The 23,440-nt window shown below is 37.6% G+C and overlaps 3 protein-coding genes across 3 annotated transcripts; 2 read left to right on the top strand and 1 right to left on the bottom strand.

Annotated features, from left to right (window-relative positions):
• Positions 1 to 2,572: 2,572 nt before the first annotated feature.
• LOC132190750 (uncharacterized) lies at positions 2,573 to 3,663 on the top strand. The gene is made up of 2 exons (XM_059605801.1): positions 2,573 to 2,675; positions 2,999 to 3,663. Exons 1-2 carry the CDS (start codon positions 2,573 to 2,575, stop codon positions 3,661 to 3,663), a joined length of 768 nt encoding a protein of 255 aa, XP_059461784.1.
• A 2,180-nt stretch (positions 3,664 to 5,843) lies between these two features.
• Positions 5,844 to 8,441, top strand: LOC132190418 (pentatricopeptide repeat-containing protein At2g29760, chloroplastic-like). Its single transcript, XM_059605408.1, has one exon. It carries the CDS (start codon positions 5,844 to 5,846, stop codon positions 8,394 to 8,396), a length of 2,553 nt encoding a protein of 850 aa, XP_059461391.1. The 3' UTR covers positions 8,397 to 8,441.
• A 1,254-nt stretch (positions 8,442 to 9,695) lies between these two features.
• On the bottom strand, positions 9,696 to 17,638 carry LOC132190036 (aspartate--tRNA ligase 2, cytoplasmic-like; the record flags this gene model as incomplete). Its single annotated transcript, XM_059604913.1, is given in 10 exon segments — positions 9,696 to 10,095; positions 11,523 to 11,637; positions 12,883 to 12,998; positions 13,130 to 13,209; positions 14,413 to 14,466; positions 14,618 to 14,728; positions 14,813 to 15,100; positions 16,275 to 16,388; positions 16,518 to 16,628; positions 17,150 to 17,638. Coding segments are annotated over 10 exon segments (1,605 nt in total), but the record flags the coding sequence as incomplete, so codon positions are not given.
• Between the last annotated feature and the right edge of the window lie 5,802 nt (positions 17,639 to 23,440).

Raw genomic sequence — 23,440 nt, forward strand, 5'->3', positions numbered from 1 at the left:
AAAGTGGTCTTATGCAAGATTTCCAACAAACCTTGGAGGAGTGTGATCTGGCTGATCTTGGCTATTGTGGGCCAAAATACACATGGAGCAATTGCCAAGAAGGTCTGGCTTTTATCAAAGAAAGACTTGACAGAGGAGTAGCAAACCAAGAAGGGCGGGATTATTTTCCAGAGGCAGTGGTAAATGTGGAAGCAGCAGTATCTTCAGATCATGCACCCTTATTTTTAAGTCTGATTAAAAGTGCTCAAAGAAATAAGGTGTTGAAGCAATTCAGATTTGAAGCACGATGGGCATTGGAGGAGGGGTTAAAAGAAACAATTTCCAAGGCATGGAATCAACCCATTAATCAGAATTCAGGCTGGGATTTGATGGAACAGAAACTAAGTGCATGTATACAGGGAGTAAACCCATGGAAAAAGCATACGCAAGGTCCAAAGCCAGCAAATGTTAAACACATGCGTGAACGCCTGGTGGACATGCAAGGGAGTGAAGGTGGGCTGGATAGTGTTGAAATAAATCATCTTAGGCGTGATATCCAAAAACAAATGGAGATGGAAGATATGTGGTGGCGCCAGAGGGCAAAAGTGGACTGGCTTAAGCATGGAGATAGAAATACAAAATATTTTCATGCTTGTGCTAGTTCAAGGAGGAAAAAAAATCAAATTGAAAAAATAAAAGATGAGAGGGGACAGTGGTGGGAGACTCTGGATGGAGTGGGCGGGGCCTTCGTGGATTATTTCACTCATTTGTTTTCGGCTAGACAAGAAGGAGCACTGGAACCATGTTTACAGCACTTAAATGTTAAAGTTTTGGATAGTATGAATAATGAGCTGATGGAGGCTTTCACTGGAGAGTAGGTTAGCACTGCTTTGCACCAAATGGGACCTCTAAAAGCCCCTGGACCTGATGGACTGAATGCTTGTTTTTTTTTCAGAAAAATTGGGAAATCATGGGGGAGGAGGTATGCAATGGAATTCTAAATATTCTCAACTCTGGGAGTATGCCCCCAAATTTAAATTTAACACACATTGCTCTTATTCCAAAAATCAAAAATCTGGAGTGTGTCTAAATTTCGTCCCATAAGCCTCTGTAATGTTTTATATAAGCTTATCTCCAAGGTTCTAGCTAACAGACTTCAAAAAATCCTTCCACTTATCATATCCCCCTCACAAAGCGCCTTTATCCCGGGTAGATTGATTTCGGATAATATATTGGCAGCTTATGAAACACTCCATACGATGCACACATGTATAAGGGGAAAGAGGGGTTTTATGGCTATTAAACTAGATATGAATAAAGCTTATGATATGGTTGAATGGAGATTTTTAGAGGCGGTTATGAGGAAAATGGGTTTTAATGAACAATGGATAAAAATAGTGATGATGTGTGTCTCTTCGGTACATTATGCGATAATGATTAACGGACAACCATGGGAACATATATTTCCAACTAGAGGTATTAGGCAGGGAGACCCAATTTCACCCTACCTTTTCCTTTTGTGTGCGAAGGCCCTAAGTGCTATGGTGACTAATGCAAATAGGGAGGGGCTTTTGTCGAGGGTTCGCACTTCTAAAGAGGGCCCGAAAATAAGCCACCTCTTTTTTGCAGATGATAGTTTATTGTTTTACATGGCAAATCTTGCGCAATGGAGCAATTTGACGGCAATTTTGCAAACTTATAAGGAGGCATCGGGGCAAAAAATGAACAATAACAAGACTTGTATTTTTTTCAGTAAAAATACCCTGAAGGTTGAGAAGGACTCTATTTTGGAGTTTGCTGGTATCCCTGCTTTCCATAGTTACGACAAATACTTGGGCCTACCTGCCCTTGTGGGTCGTTCATGTGTAAATGCTTTCAAGAGTATCATGGAGAGGGTGCGGAAACGACTTCAGGATTGGAAGCTTTGTTTTCTTTCTCAAGCTGGAAAGGAAATATTGTTGAAGGCGGTTATCCAAGCCATTCCATCATATTTCATGAGTGTCTTCCTTCTTCCAAAGACTTTGTGTGTGGAGATCAATACTCTTATGAGTCGCTTTTGGTGGGGGCATAAAGAGAGGGATAAAAAAATTGCGTGGATGAGTTGGAGTAAAATGGGGCTCCCTAAAGAAAGGGGAGGGATGGGCTTTCGTGATCTCACTTGTTTTAACAAAGCACTTTTGGTGAAACAAGTTTGGAGGATGTGGACGGAGCCGGATAGTTTAATTGCCAGCATCATGAAAAGCAAGTACTTCCCGGAGTGCTCAATTCTTGAGGTCCCGTTAAAGAAAACATCATCATTTGCGTGGCATAGTATTCAAAGTTCATGTGCTCTACTTAAGGAAGGCTTGGTATGGCAAATTGGAAATGGTCAAAAAGCTCAAATTTGGGAAGACAGGTGGCTTCCGGTCCCTTCTACTTTTCGGGTGCAATCCCTTCCACAGCTGCTTGATCTGAAGGCCACAGTCAATCAACTTTTTGATGCAGCTGGACGTGGGTGGCAGTAACCCCTGGTAGAACAAATATTCTCGAAAGAGGAGAGCACGGTGATCCAATCGCTACTCATTAGCCATACTAATCAAGAGGACAGGCTCATATGGAGGGGAACAACCAAGCGGACCTTCTCAGTCAAGAGTGCATACCATATCCAAAAATATTGGGAGATAGCAAAGGAGGCGGAGTGCTCATCTCAAAAGGAGGTAAGTCCGATCTGGAAGAAGATTTGGAAACTTAATATACCTAATGTGGAAAAGGTTTTTTTTCTAGAAGGCATGTCACAATATCTTGCCTACACGTGATAACCTTGTTCGAAGAAAAATTATTTCTGACCCAAGCTGTCCGGTGTGTGGAATTGAAGCAGAAACAATAGCTCATATTCTGTGGTATTGCCCTTCGGCGCAAGACGTATGGAGTGGGGCTTGTAGAAAATTTTAAAAAAGTGTCTTCAATGATACTGATTTCCTCCAGGTGGCCAATGGTATGTTAAAGAAATGTGATAGTGATGAGTTTCAGATGTTTGTAGGCATTGCTAGGAGAATTTGGCTAAGAAGGAATACACTTATCCATGAAGGGTCTTTTTCTTCTCCAAATGCGATCGTCAATAGTGCAGCAAATGCAATAGGAGAATTTCACCAAGTACAGGAGCAGCAATACACAGTTGCGACACAGGGGGTTTCTCCTTGCTTGAGTACGTGGTCGGCTCCTCCTCACGACTGGTTTAAAGCAAATTGGGATGCGGCTATTGGAAAGCAATCTGGCTGGGTTGGACTGGCAGCAGTTATACGGGATTCACAAGGTAATATGGTTGCAGCAAAAACTGTAACTCGAAAAGGCCTCATTGAGCCAGTTGCTGCAGAAGCTTTGGCAGCTCTCATGGCTGTTCAACTGTCCCGTGAAATGGGTTTTTCACGTTTATGGCTGGAGGGTGATGCGAAGACAATTGTTGATGCCGTGAACTCGACCGAACCAGATTGGAGCAGAATCGGACACTTAGTGGATGATATTCGGATGGAAATTCAGACTTTCACTAGCTGGAAAGTGGCTTACGTTAGAAGGGAGGCCAACCATGTAGCACATATGTTGGCAAGGATGGCCACGACACAGATTATGGATAGATTGTGGACTTTTGTACCACCTGATTGTATTGCTGAAACCATTGTTTCAGAGCAAACTGCTCTGTCCGACTGATGAGTATAAAGAAAGTAAATTACTTCTCTAAAACAGGCTGGCCGAGCTTTCTTTCTGCCTCAGTTTTTAGGTCCCCAAATGGGTCAACATCTACACCAGCATCCTGTAAAGACACGTCAAACTTTTCCATCAGCCGTTTATCATTTATAGAAATTAAGGAGAGAAGGAGACTTAGCAATTAGTAGTAAACCACTGCTTAACCTTACCATGCATATGCACAATAAGTTCTCAATCACTGAAAGCTAATCGAAGAAGGTTTTTTTTTTTTTTTTTTTTGTCAGTGTATTATATCACCTTTTGCATCCATGTTTTGTAATTTTTAATTTACGAAGGATAATATTTATTGCCAAAAAGAAAAGAACACAAAGCATTCAAATAATTAAATATGGGACAATAGCTATGCATTTATTAAAGAGATAAATGCAAAATTAGTTCATGTGGTTGGCATAATTTATAGATCACTCCCTGTAGAAATAAGACGCATGCTCTTTTTTATTTATGCTTTTAAAAAATGACAAATAAGCTTTTCCACATCATTTTGAGGCTCCAACACACAATTCACATTAAATTAAATAAACCTAATCCCTTTATATCCCCTGTACCGCCGTTGTCTTCATCTTCCCCTACGATTCTTGCCGACATTTTCATCTTTCTCAACAATTCTTGCCGTCGTATTCATCTTCGTCTTTATGCCGTCGTCTTCATCTTTCCTACCGATTCTTGCTGCCGTCGTCTTCATCTTCCCAAAAAAAAAAACGACACAGAGAGAGAGAGGAATAGATTGTTTCCGATGCCCAGAATCAAATTTTGAAGATGCTTCAATGCCCAAAAACAAATCCAAATTTTCATAAAAAGATTGCCCAAAAATGCACTAATCCAAAAACGTAGATGCCCAAAAATCTCAGAGTAACTCACAGATTGAAAATCACACCCATCGGAAGATGAAGACAACGGCAAGAATCGTTGTTAGAAATTTTATTATTTTAATATTATTAACATATAATATTATTATTTACCGTAACTCACATATAATATTATTTACCGTAACTTACATATAATATTATTATTTTATTCTTATCATAATTGTTGTTAGAAATTTTTTTAGTAATTAACACAATTTCAATTGGGAGTAATGTTTCCTACCACATAAATGTCTTACAAATATTTTCCTAAGAGTACTAGCTGCAGTAGTTTCCTTTTAATTTTTCATAGGTTTAGAGAATAAAACTATGTTTTGCTTCCTTATCCAAATATATTTTAGAGCATTAGTAGCAGCTTTCCTTTGAATTTTTCTAAGAGAAAATATACTTTACCCTTCTGAATTATCCACAAATTTACACTTTTAACCTCAATATTTAAAAAGTGACACTTTATTTTCCAAAGTATCTCACATTGATACTTGACCCCCATGACGTACACTTTACTACCTGAAGTATTTTAAATTGACACTTTACCCCCTTTGAGTTGACATTTTACCTCCCAAAACTTAGTTACTTCCGCTGCTAGGGAGGGGGGGGTAAAGTGTCAACTCAAAATACTTCATGGGATAAAGTGTACTTCATGAAGTTAAGTGTACTTCATGAAGTTAAGTGTCAATGTTAGTTACTTGGGGGGGTAAAGTGTTACTTTTTAAACCTTGGGGTTAAAAGTGTAAATCGGTGGATAGTTTAGGCAGTTAAAGTGTATTTTCCCCTTTTTCTTAAGTTTAAGGTACAAAACTACTTTTTGTTTTCCTATAAAAATATATTTCACAGTATATAGCTTCTATTATCTTTTTGTATACCATTATAATATTATTTCTTTACAAAATACAAGTTTCATACCTACCCTACATTTTCTTACAAAATCTCAATCCAATCTCCAGCAAAAAGATGAAAGATGAGAGAGAAAAAATAAATGTTTATATTAAAATAATGTATAGGTACACTCTTTTGGTTCTCTATAAATTTGGTAGCATGTAGTATTCTCAATGTTTAGGGAAGCAATAGAGAAGTTGTTGCAGGTGACTTCTTGTGATTTTTTTTTTTAATTTTTATTTTTCATATACATAATGAAGATAATAGGTTATAGGTATCTCTTGCTAGTACTCTAACCTGAAATGGAGTAACCATGGAGTTTATTTTATTAAAAAAAATGATTTAAGCCAAAGGAAAATGGAGGGAATTAACGGCTAGTATTCAATGATGGCAGCCTCTCCCACGGTCTTCTCATCTCTCTCTCTTCCCACGCGGAAACCAACCAACACTCCTATCCATAAATCCTTTTCCATCCGAACACAGAGCATAATCTCTTTGTTGAAATCTTGTTCAAATATCAGGGAGTTCTCACGAATTCATGCCCATTTAATCACCACAAATCTCATCCATGACCCTCTCACAGCCAGCCATGTCCTTAGATTCTTCATCTCCAACGAAAATCTCAACTACGCTCGGCGTATTTTTAGCCAAACATACGACCCGGAGACCGTAATATGGAACACCCTTATTGAAAGCCAACTAAAAAATGGTTCTCCAGGAGAGGTCTTCTCAATTTACTCTCATATGGTTACCCGAGGGATATCACTCGATGTTTCCAGTTTTCATTTTCTTATTCACGCTTGTTCTAGCGTCTCCGCATTTCAACAAGGAGGCGAAGTTCACGGTCGGATTTTGAAATCTGGGTTTGGGGTCATTAGGTCTTTGAACAATAATCTGATGGGTTTCTATTCAAAAGACGGGAGTTTGAAAGAAGTACACCAACTGTTCGAGAAATTTCCTGATAGAGATGTGATTAGTTGGAATACCATGATATCGTGCTTTGTTCGTCAGGGAATGGCTTGCGAGGCTTTGGGTCTATTCTGGGAAATGAAGGTCAGTGGGGTTAAACCTGATGAAATAACCATGGTTAGCTTGGTTTCGGCTTGTACGAAGTTGAGGGACTTGAAAATGGGAGAGAAATTACACCTTTATGTTGAAGAAAATGAGTTGGAGATTAGTGGGAATTTGCTGAATTGTCTGGTAGATATGTATATCAAATGTGGGGAAATGGAGAAAGCACAGGAGCTTGTGGCTAGATGTAAATCTGAGATTGATGTTGTTTTATGCACTACATTGGTCAGTGGGTATGTGAAATCTAATAAGATCGATGCGGCTAGACACCTGTTTCAACAGATGGGAGAGAAAAATTTGATTTCGTGGACTACGATGATTTCAGGTTATGTTCAAAGAGATTATTATTATGAAAGTCTAGAGTTGTTCAGAGAAATGATATTTGAAAATGTGAAGCCTGATGAGGTTGTTCTTGTGACTGCACTCTCGGCCTGTGCTCATGTGAAAGATCGTGAATTAGGTAGATCCATCCACAACTTGATTGTGAAATATGGCATGATTATTGACGGGTTTCTTGGGAATGCTTTGATAGACCATTATGCAAAATGTGAACGACTGGATGAAGCTTGCAAAGTCTTTGAGCAGTTGCCATGTAAGAGTGTTGTGTCATGGAATTCAATGTTGGATGGGTTTTGCAGAAGTGGAGATATAGAGAGGGCAAGAGCCTTCTTTTATGAGATCCCTAAGAAGGATGTGATTTCTTGGAACACCTTGATCAAGTGCTGTGCTATGTTTCACCGGTATGGAGAATTGTTTAAGCTGTTCAATGATATGCAGAGTTCAAATGTAAAACCCGACAAGCTCACTTTGGTCAGCTTGCTATCCTCTTGTGCTAGTGTTGGGGCACTGAATCATGGAATTTGGATCCATGTTTACATAAAAAAGAATCATATTGAGTTGGATAACATGTTGGGGACTGCCCTAATTGACATGTATGGGAAGTGCGGAAGCATTGAAAAAGCCTATGAGTTATTCTCTGAGATGACCGAGAAAAATGTATTTGTGTGGACAGCAATGATAGCAGCTCACGCCATGGAGGGGCAAGCCTGGAAAGCAATTGATCTTTTTCTGCAAATGGAAGAAAAAGCAATAGAGCCAGATCATGTCACTTTTATAGCTCTTCTATCTGCTTGTAGTCATGGAGGTTTAATTGATGAAGGGTACAAATACTTCAACAGGATGACTAATGTCTACAAAATTGTTCCTAAGATCCAGCACTATGGGTGTATGGTTGATCTCCTAGGTCGAGTTGGGAAGTTGGAAGAGGCCTTAAAGCTCATCAATAGCATGCCAATAGAACCGGATGTCTCTATGTGGAGTGCTTTGATGAGAGCATGTGGAAGCCACCAGAATTTAGCAGAGCATGCTTTTAAACATCTCACAGAGATAGACCCTCTAAACGATGCAGCTCATGTGCTGCTTGCAAATATATATGCAAAAGCTGGTAGGTGGGATGATGTGAGCTGGGCAAGAAAGAAGCTGCATGAGGCAGGAGTGCAGAAGCAACCAGGATGCAGCCTAATAGAGCAAAATGGAGTTGTTCATGAATTTAGAGCTGGAGATTTCTCAAACCCACAATCTGTAGAAATATACTCCATGTTGGATGAGTTGGAGGAAAGATTACCAAACGAAGAACTAGAGGAAGCATCATCCAAACATAGTGAAAAGCTGGCCATCGCTTTTGGGCTTATAAGCAGTCCTGCAGGAACTCCTATCCGGGTTGTGAATAACCAGCGGATTTGTGGAGGTTGTCACTTGGCTATGAAGAGTATATCTCAGGTTTATGGTAGAGAAATTGTTATCAGGGATAACTACAGATTTCATCGATTCAGAGATGGACATTGCTCTTGTAAAGATTATTGGTAAATTTGTAAAGATCAAGGCAAAGAAAACAAGTTGAACATAATACAATCTTAAATTGGATAAAATAACCTGTTTGAGTTAATGCTTATCCATTAGTTCTTGCCCCCACAGAATAACAATGAGCGATTTTAATGATGGGGAGCCAAAAAATCAACTTCTACTTTCTACATGAATTACAAGAAATAATCATTTGATAATGCTATTAACTAGTTGTCGACTCTGTTGCACAGTTTTTGATCTTTAACATTGCTATATGAGAATCTCTCAAAAGCTTTGAAGTGAAAAATATCATGGAAGAGTACTCACAGTAGAGCATCTTGTACTTTTACCCAAAATGGCTAAGCAAATGAGTAAAAGTGCCACCCATCGGCTTATATAAACAGAATGCAAAATGCATTTTTTTAAGCCATTTGTAAACAGTGCACCGTTACATGGGAGTGCACTGTTCACCAATGCATTTAAATTTTTAGTATTTCTCTCTCCCTCTCTTTTCCCGAAACTTCATTCCTTTATTTTCCCCCCTTTTATTTCTCTCTCTCTCCCTCTCTCTCTCGGCAGACAGCATCAATGAACTAGAGAGGAGATTGTTGTGAAGCGTGAAGCCCGCCTCTCTCTCTCGTTCTCTCTCAGCCGGTGAAGGTAAGCTCCTCTCTCTCTCTCTCTCTCTCTCTCTGCCATTTTAACCCATCCCCTCCCTTGCTTTTCCTTCTTATTCATAGTCTGGGTTGGTAATCTGGGAATATGACAGAACAGAGGAAGTCGAAGGAGCTATTAAGAAGGGAGGAGGAGATTGGGAGATTGCCATAAGGTACAGAACAACTTTTGGCTACAAAAACAAGGTTGGATTTGATGCTTCGATGCCAGATAGTTATCTTTATGTAACTTCGCGAAGATGGTAGTATTGAGAGTAATAATGAATGGGCAAGATTGAACTGCAGGTGAATAATAAGAGATTGGAGAAGCCGTTGTAGACACGTTATTATGTAGGTAACGTGTTTGATAGAAATACTGAAAGAGGGAGAAAAGGAAAGGACTGATAAATGAGCATCTGATCAATTTTATTTGCTATATGACACAATCTTGCAAAAAAATAGAAAAAAAGACCGTTAAAATATGATATTTAGAAGAAAAAAAAAATATATATATAGAGTATATATATATATATATATATATATATATATATATATATATATATATAAACTAAATAAAGGGGGTTTTGAATAATCATTTTGCATAAAAATATGCATAATCCACTCTAAATGCTCTAGTAGTTCAGCACAATTATTATACATTAAAAAAAAAAAAAAAAAAATTAATCTCCATTCATCCCATCGCAAAGTCTAACAGAATTCTCACTAGGGTGATCTCCCCTTGTCAAAAGATCAGTGACTATTTCATATACCAAATGTAATATTTTCATATTGAAGTACCGAAAGCAGCAAATAAAGAATGACAATAAGTACCAATTTATACGGATTGGCTATTGCTTCACATGCTTTAAAAGTACTCAAAAGAAACATTTCCTCTGTCAGGTAAAAGATTTCAGTGCGACCACTGCTTGCTTGAATATACTTTTCAGGGAGCAATCCTAAGTGGGTCACGGGGGAAAAGGGACGTTTTCCGGATGTTATTCAAACCGCAAAAAAGCATCACCACACGCTCCAACCCTACTCCAAATCCACCATGTGGAGGTGCACCATATCTGAAATAGACCAACAATATGATATTTTAGCCATGATTAGAGAAACTTTGTTTCCAAAATATTATGCAGCAATTTCCCATGAACACCTATTGAACATAAGAAGCAAAAATTTGAGTGCACATGGTAAAACTTTTTACACGGTGCACCCCTCTCAAGTGATGATAACGAACTGCTTAAGAGTTTTTTTTATCAATTCTCTTCTGGTTGAGTACTTTTTTTTAATACTAAAACCATACTTGGGTTTAAAAAGCCCACAAATTTCTAAATTCTATGCATTCACTAGACATAACTTCAACATATTATGCATAAAAATTAACATTACAGTAAAACCAGATTGAGAAACCTTATAGGAGATCGATCAAGTTCGAAGATAGACAACTAGAAAGTTAGATAAATTTGTAAACAAATAATGTAGCGCTCAAAGCGTTAACACAAAAAATTTAATGGGTTCAATTACAGAGTTCTACCGAAAGAAAATTAATTTTCATGGCTCTTTTTTCATGCAGCACATCTACTGGTGTACCATCAACTCAACATGCAATAGACAATTATCCTAGACCAAATTTACTTCTTACTACAGCAAAAAAATCACTAATTAACAGGAATTCACAATAACCAATACTGATTTTACAGACATTTTTCTCATGCTAAACAATCAACTCAGTATTATCTGACAGAAGCAACCCTTATTCACCCAACTGTAATTCTAATTTCACCAATAACCATTTTAAGTAATAATTTATTAAACAGCGTAAGGCGCCCCTAAGCACACACACAATATACACAAGAGGCTCCAAACGAGCAGGAAACCCAAAACCCGACAAGCCCTCAAGCTCAAAACCCACAAAACAGCAAAGCCCCAAACCCCCCAAGACACTCAACGCAAGAAAGCATGATAATTGCCTTTCCCTTGCCTAGTGGATGCACTCTTAGCATCGTAGTTGATGGAGCATTCTAAATTAAGAAGCTCCCTTCTACCCTTTACCAACCGTGGAGTAACCTCTAAGGTGACATTGTCCTCACAGTAGCACATCTATTGGTGTACCATCAACTCAATATGCAATAGACAATTATACTTGACCAAATTTACTTCTTACTACAGCAATAAAAAAAAAATTGAAAAAAAAAAAAAAAAAAAATCACTGATTAAGAGGAATCCACAATAACGAATTCAAAATAACCAATACTGATTTTGCAGACATTTTTCTCATGCTAAACAATCAACTCAGTATTATCTGAAAAAAGCAACCCTTATTTACCCAACTGTAATTCTGATTTTACCAATAACCATAATATTTTTTTTTAGAAGGGGGAGTAAACTGTGTAAAGAAGCACATTTGATTAGTATGAACACTGATGGAAAGTGGCTGGCAAACTAAAACAACAATTATGGAAAATCAAAGAACAAATAAGAAACATAAAATTACCTGAAAGAATCAATATAAGTCGATATTGTCTGGACATCAATTCCACATGCCTGTGCACGTTCAGCCAATAATTCTGGTACATGCACACGCTGAGCTCCAGATATTATCTCCTCACCTAAGGGAAAAAGGAACACAATAAATTAAGATCAATTAACAAAAAAATAATAATTTAAATCAAGCAATAAGAAGATAATTTCAACATACAGCACATTCTACTATTTTCCAAATAGAACATCCATAAGGCACCAAGGGAATAAGCGCAGACTAGGACACATTAACTTTTAAAACAGGCGATCAAGTTAAAGTTTTTTTTTTTTTTTGATAAGTAAAAGTATTATATATCAAAAGCGCAGAGGGGCGCAACCCATATACACAAGAAGTATAAAAAGAGAGCGCCTAGGAAGGAGAGAAATGAAAGAGGAAGTCAGAAAAACTAATTACTAAAGGAGCTAGCCAAGCGGCCGTCCAAGAGTAAAGAGTAAAGAAGAAAAAATTAGTCAGCTCCTCTATAGTCCTAGTAGAATTCTCAAAACATCTAGCATTTCTTTCAATCCATACACACCACATAAGACATAGAGGAATCATCTTCCATACTACCACGCTTCAAGCACGACCTCCCGACCACCAGCAATAAAAGGCAAGCATGACCTCCCGACCACCAGGCGATCAAGTTAAAGTTACAATGAAATGTAGCAATAGATTCTATCTCCCAATCTTAAAAAGCTCGTAAGGAAGCAGGAGAGAGAGAGAGAGAGAGAGAGAGAGAGAGGGACTGAAGCACAAATTGGCCTTCAAAGGAGGTGATCAGCTTACTATGAAACATAGCAACAGATTCTACCACTCCATCCTTTAAGGTCCCTCCCTCTGGTTGGGATTCAAGGTGTGTATGTAATTCCAAAAGTGTCAGGCTTGGATGTCATGCCCGTACTCTTGTTGACACGAGTATCTCCGGGTAATCATACATCATACCATACCACATATTACACAGAAAAGATAATAAATAGGCATCCAAGGATACTGAAGATCAATCAGACTAACAAACACACATTACATGCAGACACACAATGAGATAAAAGGTCACCAAAACAAACTGTAAGATATTTATACATATAATTAAACTATGATTAACATTTATATAGAGAAATATAAGCACAAACTCCTGTAAGATATCTAATTTCCAAGAATTGTCATATCTGCATATCTATATTGCCTTGTATCCATACCTGGTATCAGTATCCACACCACATTGATAAAATAATAAACACTTATTATGAATAGCCTAAAATGCTAAGAACAAGGCAACAAAAGATTGAAAATATAAATGCAACAATAGTACTATTTATGAAAGTTGATCATTTACCACGAATGAAGACATCAAATGAGTTACTGTAAGCAGGATTGTCGTAGCAAGGCATTGTATAGAATGGCCTAACAGCCAAAGGATAACGGTGAAGAATGTAGAACTCAGTGCCATACCTACAATCAGAAATGAAATCTGCTTGTCATTTATAGCTACATAATTTAAATCATTAATCATAGAATTTAAATACGGACAAGAAAATAACATAAATAGTATAGTCTGGATAGAGATCAAGAAAGTAAATTACTTCTCTAAAACAAGTTGGCCTAGCTTTCTTTCTGACTCAGTATTTAGGTCCCCAAATGGGTCAACTTCTACACCAGCATCCTGTACAAACAAGTCAAACTTAAGGATTGCCCTCTTTTCATTTATCAAAAACAAAAAACAAAAAATTGAGGAAAGGAGACTTAGCAATTAGAAGTAAACCACTAATTAACCTTACTAAGAATATGCAAAACGTGTTCTCAATCACTTAAAGCATAAGCTATTTATTTTCTATCAGCCAATTACACCTTTTGCATCCATTTTTGTAACTTTCAATTTGCAAAGGATAATATTTAATGCCAAAAAGAAAAGAGCACAAAGCATTCAAATAAATATGGGACAGGAAGAAACTAATTATAAGCCATAAATAAGTCCTTCATTGCCTATTCTTCGAGTCATACAAGTGCCGGATAATTGCTTCACCAGCCCAAAAAAAATCTAATATCACACCTTTTTTTTTTTTGCTCAAAACCTATGTACCAGGACACTGTAATGTAAAATTTTATTGAAAAAGCGTAAGGCACCCCTAAGTACAAAGACTGTATACACAGGGAGCTCCCAAAAAACATCAAAAACACCTGCAACCCAACCAACCCAAAACACCCATGAACCCAACACCCACAAGACTACAAAACCCAAAACCCTCCACAAAGAAGACCCAGCTTAAGAAGCCCGCAAAAACACCCACAAGAAGATACCCCCAAGAAGCATCATCCAAAATGCCCATGTACTAGGACACTGACATGAGAATCTGCCAACCCTATTAATTTCAGCCCTGAAAATGTAATATTCATAAATTTTTTGTAAAAGTATTAAATGTAAATTTTATTTATTATTGTAATTTTTTTTTTTTTTGATAACGTAGGAGAACTTTACTCAGATTAATTGCACATCGCAAACGCATACTGTACAACAATCCTCACCGTTAATCAAACTCCTACGAGTAACTGACCCCACCCACAAGAACCAGTTACCAGGTAATCCAGGAGCTTTCACCCCTGACGGGCTAAGCAGTTTATCCTCATGCCCAGGAGGCTTTTATTTATTATTGTAATTAGGATGATGAAGATTAGGATAAAGCCATGTAAATAAGAAATCAACTATCATCAGAGAATCAAGGTATAATTTCTTAATCAAAATATTCAAATGATTAAGTAAAGTAAAACGCAGGTGGCATTCCCCCCTCCCCCTTCTCTAAAATCCTAGGCTCACACATATGGACGAACATTTAGACTCATGCATATCAACGCCCATTTATTAATTTACCTTAAGCATTTGGATTCCTTCCTCAAATGTAAGCCTTAGGGTCTGGCGCAGGTACTGCACATGTAAACATTAACAATCAAATTCAAGATAAAGGCAATAGCCAAGAGGGGATTCAAAATGGAGATAAATGTCAAGTACTCCAACTATTATACTAGATAAACATACAACTAGATTTTCATAATCTTCTTGAATAATGATTACTGACCTTCAAAGGCTCAAATTGGTATTGCCTCCCCACTGCTTCTAGTTCCTTTGAACAATTCTTGTTCAAAGTGTCAAACATTGTAACAAATAATCGGTCCACAATATCCATAACCTGCAAAACAAGCACTATTCCTTAGAAAATTAAGGACCATCACTAAATTTAGGTTTGAAACCAACCTAAAAAATCTGATTCTACCTCAAAATAGTGCCTAATCTCCATTTCAATATCGAGACCCGTAAACTCACACAAATGCCTATGAGTATAGGAGTCCTCTGCTCTGAAAACAGGACCAATCTCGAAAACACGCCCAAAATCACCACAAATTGCCATTTGCTTGTGAAGCTGAGGTGATTGAGCCAAGCATGCAGGCTGCCCTTTGTAGTCGAGTCTAAACACAGCAGCACCACCTTCACTTGAGCCAGCTATTAGTTTTGGCGTGTGTATTTCGACAAAACCTTCAGATAATAAGAATTGTCTAAATACCTGCACAGTAATCCAACTAATTAAGCACAACAATGTTTAGCTTGGGAACATTACTAACAACAATGAACTCTATGAACAAATTTACAAAATTAAAAAGCTTGATTTGTTTCTTGATACTTAATTTCACGAATGTAAATTAAAAAGTGAAGAGCCCTAAAGAAAAGCATAATGATACATGTGGAGACTACACAAATATCAATGTGTGAGTGGAATGAAAGAATGAGCTACATAAATGAAATTTAGCCCCATGACAACCCAATAAACCCTTAATTCTAATAAAGAAATACTATTCATTAATGAATTCCAACTGCAAATTTATGTGCTCTACAAAAACATCGATTATTAGTTAAACTTTCTTAAGCAAAATACTATAAGTCTATAAAATTAATTGAGAAAACCCCCAACATTACTAACAACAATGAACTCTAATGAACAAATTTACAAAATTAAAAAGCTTGATTTGTTTCTTGAGACTTAATTTCATGAATGTAAATTAAAATGTAAAGAGCCCTAAAGAAAAAGCATAATGATACATGTGGAGAATACGCAAATATCATTTGTGTGCGTGGAATGAAAAAAATGAGCTACATAAATAAAATTTAGCCCCATGACAACCCAATAAACCCTTAATTTTGATAATCAAATAGTATTCATTAATGAATTTCAAACTGCAAATTTAAGTGCTTTACAAAAACATCAATTATTAGTTAAACTTTGTTGAGAAAAATACTATAAGTCTATAAAATTAATTGAGAAAACCCCCAAAAAAAATGCCAAAAACGAATCCCTAATTTAACTTTTGAATATGTAATACTACAATCACAACCTGCCCTTAATTTTTGTTGTAGGAAGGGTGGAGGGAATTTAAGACAAGAATACTCTTCTCTCGATTCAACAACCAACCAATCCTTCCATATCTCTCCTTGCTTCCTTCTTTTTTATATGTCCAGCCAATGGTAAAAACTCTCTCCCACACAATGGCAATTAGAAATTCTACATGTAGAGACTGTAGAAAATTTGTCCATCCCCTTTTAGAGATATTCTTGATACTATCATATATCAAACATGGTTCAATAAAAAAAAAAAAAGGGTTGCACAATGATATGACAAACAATATATAAAGTAGTGATGGTAAAAAAATGGAAAAGATAATCCAGAAAGGACAGGAACTTGCATTTCCAACTTCACTCTGAATGCGAAAAATTCCTTGATTAGCAGGCGTTCGTAGGTCAAGAACTCTATAGTTCAAACGAGTATCCTGGTTAACACGAACAAGCTGTTCTCCAGCCTGCACCCATCATATGATCCAATAATAAATATACATGTAGATAGCCAAAAATATGTAATAATACAAGGTTATAAGGGCTTTCAGCAAAGCTTAAGAAAAATGCAGAGAGATCCTCATTAATGGATGTACCTGCAAAGCTTTTTCAATATCGGCTTCACTTCGAGCCGCATCTTCAATGTTTATGGGTAAGGTTGGCATAGCCTTGTTAACACAATATAATTTTCGCACTTGAACTTCAACCTTCAAGGATATAAACATTGTTATGAATATAAAAACTTCAAAAACACTTGCCAAAGCTCCCATCAAATGAGAAAGAAAAAACACAAAAAAAGAAACCCCAAACTTTTGTTGTCAACAAGGGTAAGAAGGGTAGCCTATATGGTAAACTTCTTTCAATCTTTTTCACAAATGAGCTGCTTAATATGGTCCAGTTGTCCATGTACAAATACCCACAAACTTACATAAACCAGTTAAAGTCTCCAACACCATACCCATTTCTCCCCTTCATTCATTTTTGGTTTTCCACATTGACTTCGTATTTCTTTCAACTGTAATATTCTCCATTTTTCACTTGGAATGAAAATATAGTATCTTCAAACTTCTACTGATCTCCTAGATGTACTACTATCCACACCTTAGATTTGATTAACTCCCTTTAATCGTCATCACATTCTACAATTATATCATACATTTCTAAATTCAATCATACACAAATACGTACATACATTCACATATACACAGAGACACATGTAAAGGCTAACCTGCTGACTAGCGCCTTTAATGGGAACATTAGGAACAGAGACGATGCCTTCGATGTCCACGATCGACTCGCGGCTCAGCGCCGCGACATACTTAACCATCTGGCGGCTCACGACGTCGGGTTGCGCCGTGACGACACACTGGATGGTGAAACCCTTCTCTCTTACGACCACGAAGGCCATGTTCTTCCCAACAGCGCGGATCGTCTGCGCGCGACCGTGCACGACCACGTAGCGGTCCCTCAGCGCCTCTGTCAGCGCGCCGACCTCGGTCCAGCCCCTAACGTCGACCTTCGACTGTAGCTCCAGGATCGGAACGTCACCGTAGTTGGCGGCGAGCGGGTCGTCTTCGACGGATACTGACTGCACGGTGGAGGCGAGCGCGGCAGCCTCCTGGCGGCGGCGCAGCTTCTCTTGCTTGGCGGCTTCCTTCTTGGCCGCTTTCTTGCTCTGCTCGTTTTGCGGCGGCTCAACCGCGGAGTCGGAGTACAGGGTTTGAGATTCTTCGGAGGACATGGTCGAACGCGTTGGAGGAGTACAAGACTACAAGATCGTTGGTCTGTGACGGCAATGGGATAGAGTTGAAGGAAAAGTAGCGTTAGGTTTATAAACAGGAAAAATGGGTAAAGAAATTCCAGGGAAGAAAACCAGGTGCTCTAATTTAGTAATTTGTGCCAATACAAAAAATAAATAAAATTAGTGGAGAAGGTATCTGCTTTTGATTTTTCTTTCTAAAAACCAAAAAAAAAAAAAAAAAATTCCTTTGTTAAGATTCGTAATGCTGCCAACTTTATTTTATTTTTTATTTTTTTGGCATGTTCGCACAAGAATGGAAAGAAAAATTTAAACTAGTGACCTCCGCTTTATTATACGTGGTCTCAGTCAATTAAACTACCTCTTGAAGACTTTCAACTTTATCTTTACAAGCATATCATTGTATTATTTTATATTTGAAATCCACGTATAAGCACATTTGTAAAAAATATATATATAGCAACTGTCTAAATTCCAATTAATGGAAAAGAGAAGAAAAAAAAAAAGTGCATGACGAAAAAATTTGCTTCCCTCTCCAATCAATAGCTGCCGTCAAGAAATATAGAAATAAAAGTTGAATGTGAAAACTATGGGTTTGCTTAGGACGACAGATACATATCAAACGGCAAAAACCCATTTGAAGGATTTGAAGAAATGGTATAAATATATAAAATATGCCCAAAATGCCTACATATCAAACACATACATGCGAAGCTAATAACATTGTTTGGAGTAAGCTATCACATGCGATTTCCCTCTTGTTCCCTCTTGAGAATAAGAAGAATTGTACCCGAAGAAGGTTTGCAATCAACAAAAGCCGTGAACTTTCAGTTAAAAAAAAAAAAAAAAAAAAAAACCACTTTCAAGACCTCTATGAATCAAACACCTATAGAAAAAAAATTTTGACGACATATCTCGATGAGTAGGATCCTATTGAGCACTATCGGGAATATATGGTTGCTTCCAAATAAACTAAAATTATATAACCCATATATAGAATCAAGCATATTTAATACTCATCCCAATTCCCATTAATCATTAGAAAAACAGACTAATAGATATATCCTAGGTTATCTTCTTTTTCTCATACCCCTTCAAAGCCCAAGATCCCTAAAATCGGAACCCTAAATCACCTATCCATCTTCAAACTCCCAATTTTCCTTAAAAGTCCATATTACTATTGTTACCAACCCTACTAAAGAAACAATGTGTTGACATTGTTAATAATATTATGTTAGGGTTATTTACTTCCTTATGGATTCTAGGGTTTCCTTAGCCTACTAAATTTACATTTCCTTAGTCTCCTAGGTTACTTGCCTATCACTTATAGCCTCTCTATAAATAGAGGCCTATGTAATACTCTTAATTTAATCAGTCTCAATACAATGTAATCTATTACATACTTCCGTTCTCTCTCTTCTCTCTCTTAATATTATATTTAATATAGTTATATGAAGGTTTTTTTTAGAAGAAGAATAATCATTCTTGTTGAATTTCAAGAGAGACAGTTACAAGATAAATAGTAGAGGAAGGCCACCAAATCAGAAAGGCCACAAAATCAGCAAATCAAATCAAATCAAATCAGCAAATCTCTAGGCCAGAAAACAGGGAACAAAAACTACCAAAATATGAAATAGCTATTTCAGATTTTATTCCTAATTTATTGCAAATAATAGAATTTCCTAATTTATTCCCTAGAAATCCGACACCCCCATCAAGTTGGAGCGTAGATATTTATCACACCCAACTTGCTTACGAAGAGCTCAAAACTAGGCCAGAAAAGTCCTTTGGTGAAGATATGAGCTATTTGTTGAGTAGTAGGAACAAAAGGCATGCAAACAGCTCCACTATCAATCTTCTCTTTTATGAAGTGTCTGTCAATCTCTACATGCTTCGTGCGATCATGTTGTACTGGATTTTGAGCAATACTTATGGCAGCTTTGTTGTCACAATACAACTTCATTGGCATGTTCACCGGCATCTGTAGCTCTTCAAGAATTCTCTTCAGCCATAACATCTCACAAACTCCATTAGCTATAGCCCTATATTCTGCCTCGGCACTGCTCCTTGCAACCACATTCTGTTTTTTGCTTCACCATGTGACGAAATTTCCCCAGACATAAGTACAGTATCCTGACGAAGACCTCCTGTCAATAATTGAGCCTGCCCAATCTGCATCAATGTATGCCTCTATGTTTTGCTGTGTGGTCTTCTAGAAGAGTAAACCTTTGCCTGGTGTACTTTTCAAGTATCTGAGAATTCAATAAACTGCTTCAAGATGTTTCTTGTAGGGTGAGTGCATAAATTGGCTTACCAAACTCACAGCAAAAGCAATATTGGGCCATGTGTGTGATAAGTAAATTAACTTTCCCACCAACTTTTGATACCAAGTTGTATTCACTGGATCACCTTCCTTGTCATCTCCAAGTTTCTGATTGGGATCAATTGAAGTGTCTGCTGGCCTACAACCACTCATCCCAGTCTCCTTAAGGAGGTCAAGGACATACTTTCGTTGGGAGACAACGATCCCTTTCCTCGATCGAGCAACTTCCATTCCAAGGAAATACCTTAGAGATCCTAGGTCCTTGATCTCAAATGTTGATGAGAGGGAAGTCTTCAATCGGTTCATCTCAAGTACGTCATTTCCAGTGAGAATTATATCGTCTACATACACAATAAGTATTGCTATATTCCCATCCTGTGAATGTCTTATAAACATTGTATGATCACCTTGCCCTTGAGTATATCCCTGACTTTTAACAAACTGAGTGAATTTCTCAAACCAGGCTCTTGGTGACTGTTTTAACCCATATAAAGACTTCTTCAGTTTACACACCTTTGTGCTAAACTTTTCACCAAATCCTGGAGGTGCATCCATGTACACTTCTTCCTCTAGGTCTCCATTGAGAAATGTATTTTTTACGTCCAGTTGTTGCAGAGGCCAGTCACGATTAGCTGTAAGTGACAAAAGAACTCTTACAGAGTTTAGCTTTGCGACTGGGGCAAATGTCTCCAAGTAATCAATGCCATAGGTCTGAGTGAATCCCTCGGCAACCAATCGAGCTTTGTACTGTTCTAGAGAGCCATCGGATTTATACTTGACTGTAAACACCCATTTGCACCCTACAGTTGTCTTTCCTCTTGGTGAACCAACTAACTCCCATATGCCATTTTTTTCAAGAGCTTTCATCTCCTCGAAGACAACCTCCTTCCACTCAGGAACTTTCAGAGCATCCTGCACATTATTAGGAATCTCCATACAAGACAATTGTGAGGTAAAAGCAGGAAAAATAGGTGAGAGATTTTCATATGACATATAATTAGATTATGGATGTTGGGTGCAAGACCTCACACCCTTTCGAACAGCAATGGGAAGTTCATAATCATCGAACTCAGGATTGGAACCAGACTCGGGTTCAGAACTAGAGGACTTAAAACTCGAAGATGAAATGGGCTGAACATGAGGTAAAGGCTTGGTGAGGACATTACCTGGAGGATTTACGGATTTTGGACAGCACAAAGGATTGGAAGACCCTTTCTTTTGAGTGGTCCTCTGTTGCGAGTAGATAATGTCAAATGGTACCAATGTTGTAGTTTTTTTTTCATGTTTCTCCTTTGTTAGTCATTATAGGATCATGAACATCATGAGATGGCATTGTAGGAAGACCTGCCTTTTCAATATCTAAAAAACTCGACTCACTATCTCCTGGTATAATAAAGCTTGGGTTTTCAAGTTGAATAATCAAAGTTGGAGAACGATCATTTTGCGAGTTTTCAGTTCGGAAAAAATTATGAAAAACAGTTGTTTTGGTTCCCCCCCCCTGAAGATGAGGCGTGGAATAGGGATGTAATTCAAAAAATGTAACATCCATGGTAACAAACATTTTTTTGAAAATGGGTTCAAAGCATTTATACCCCTTTTGAATGGGAGTATTACCAACAAACACACATTTTGTGGCTCGGGGTTCAAGTTTTCCTCAATTATGACTATGAAATATCTTTAGTGGTAAAGAAGAAGAAAGCTGATTTGTTGGATAAAACTTATGAAAAACATCAAAAGGTGTTTCAAAGCTTAAAACATTATTAGGCGTTCTATTTATGAGATATGTAGCCATTCGAACTGCTTCACCCCAAAGATATTTAGGTACCTGATTGGTAAAAAGCAATGCTCGAGCAACTTTTAATAAGTGTTTGTTTTTTCTTTCAGCCAAACCATTTTGTTGCGGAGTGTCGACACAAGAGCTTTGATGAACAATTCCTTTTTCAAGAAAAAATTGGCTCAAAATGTTTTTGAAATATTCTCGACCATTATCGCTCCGCAATATTTGAACATTTTTTTGAAATTGTGTTCGTACCATGGTGTAAATTTTTTTGAAAATTGTTTCCATTTCAGATTTTTCCTTCATCAAATAAACCCAACTTAATCTCATGTGATCATCAAAAAAGGTCACAAACCATTTTTTTCCAGAATACGTAGATGTTCTACATGGGCTCCAGATATCACTATGAATCATAGTAAATGGTGTAGTTGGTTTGTAGGGTTGGGTGGAAGAGGATGCACGATGATGTTTAGCAAATTGACAAACTTCACATTGAAAAGAAGATGGACTTTTATTCCGAAATAAATTGGGAAACAATTATTTTAAATACTGAAAACTAGGATAGCCTAACCTATAATGCCATAACATAATATTATTATCTTTGGAAACAGAAACAGAATTTAAGCAAGTACTTTGACATCGTCTACTCGAGTTAGATCCATCATCAAAATAATAGAGTCTGTCTTTTTCCTTAACACTGCCAATCATCCTCCCCGTGGTCAATTCCTGAAATTCACAATAAGAAGAGCAGAAATTAGCTTGACACTGATGATTAGAGGTAATTTTATTGATGGACAACAAATTTGGAACGTGGAGCACATCATAGAGGGTTAACAACGACGTGAGTTTGATAGTTCCTATCCCGACAATTACCAAGAGTGAACCATCTGCAATTTTGACCTTTTTATTGCCTGCACACGGACTATAGGATGAGAACAATTTGGAGCAACCAGTCATATGATCAGTTGCACCGGAATCAATTATCCAAGAAAGAATAGAGTTAGGAATAACACCTAAAAACACAGTAGTAAGAGAGTTACCCTTATGTACCAAAGAACACGACGGAGTTAAGGATAGTTTTGGAGATTGAAACAATTTGTACAGGTGCTCTAATTGCTCCTTGGTAAAAGGGACTGCATCCGAGTTGGTAGAAGGCTCCTGAGTCTCATCGGCAATGGCTTGGTAGGCGCGACTGTCACGTTTGGGTTTTGGCTTCCAATTTGCTAGTTTACCATGAAGCTTCCAACACGTCTCTCACAATGCTCGCACCACGGTTTCTTACACTCGTCGTTGTCAGAATCAACACCTCTTGACACAAGAGCAGAGCTCTCAGGTTCCAAGATGAAACCAGGTTTGGTGTTGAGCAGCAAGATTTTTCTCTTTGACTCCTCACGTCTAACTTCATAAAAAACTTCTCGAATAGAGGGCAATGGCTTCCTGCCGAGAATGCGGCCTCTGACCTCGTCCAAACTCTGATTAAGGCCGGTTAAAAACATGTAAACCCTGTCGTTTTCCTCTCTCTTCCTGTGGCGAGCGTAGTTGTTCGAATTCTCCCAATCATCATCATAACACTGATCAAGCTCCTGCCATAACGTTTCCAATTCGTTGTAGTAAGTAGTAACATCGCGATCATTTTGCTTGGATTTCCAAAGTCGAGTTT

This window comes from Corylus avellana, chromosome ca8 (genome assembly GCF_901000735.1).
Source record: "Corylus avellana chromosome ca8, CavTom2PMs-1.0".
Taxonomy (NCBI): Eukaryota; Viridiplantae; Streptophyta; class Magnoliopsida; order Fagales; family Betulaceae; genus Corylus; species Corylus avellana.

Bases quoted from the DNA above. Each gene is read 5' to 3' on its own strand.
- LOC132190750 (XM_059605801.1), top strand. From the start codon at position 2,573: ATGGAGGGGAACAACCAAGCGGACCTTCTCAGTCAAGAGTGCATACCA. The intron at 2,676-2,998 runs GTAAGTCCGATC...AGATGTTTGTAG, and splicing joins AGTGCTCATCTCAAAAGGAG to GCATTGCTAGGAGAATTTGG.
- LOC132190418 (XM_059605408.1), top strand. From the start codon at position 5,844: ATGATGGCAGCCTCTCCCACGGTCTTCTCATCTCTCTCTCTTCCCACG.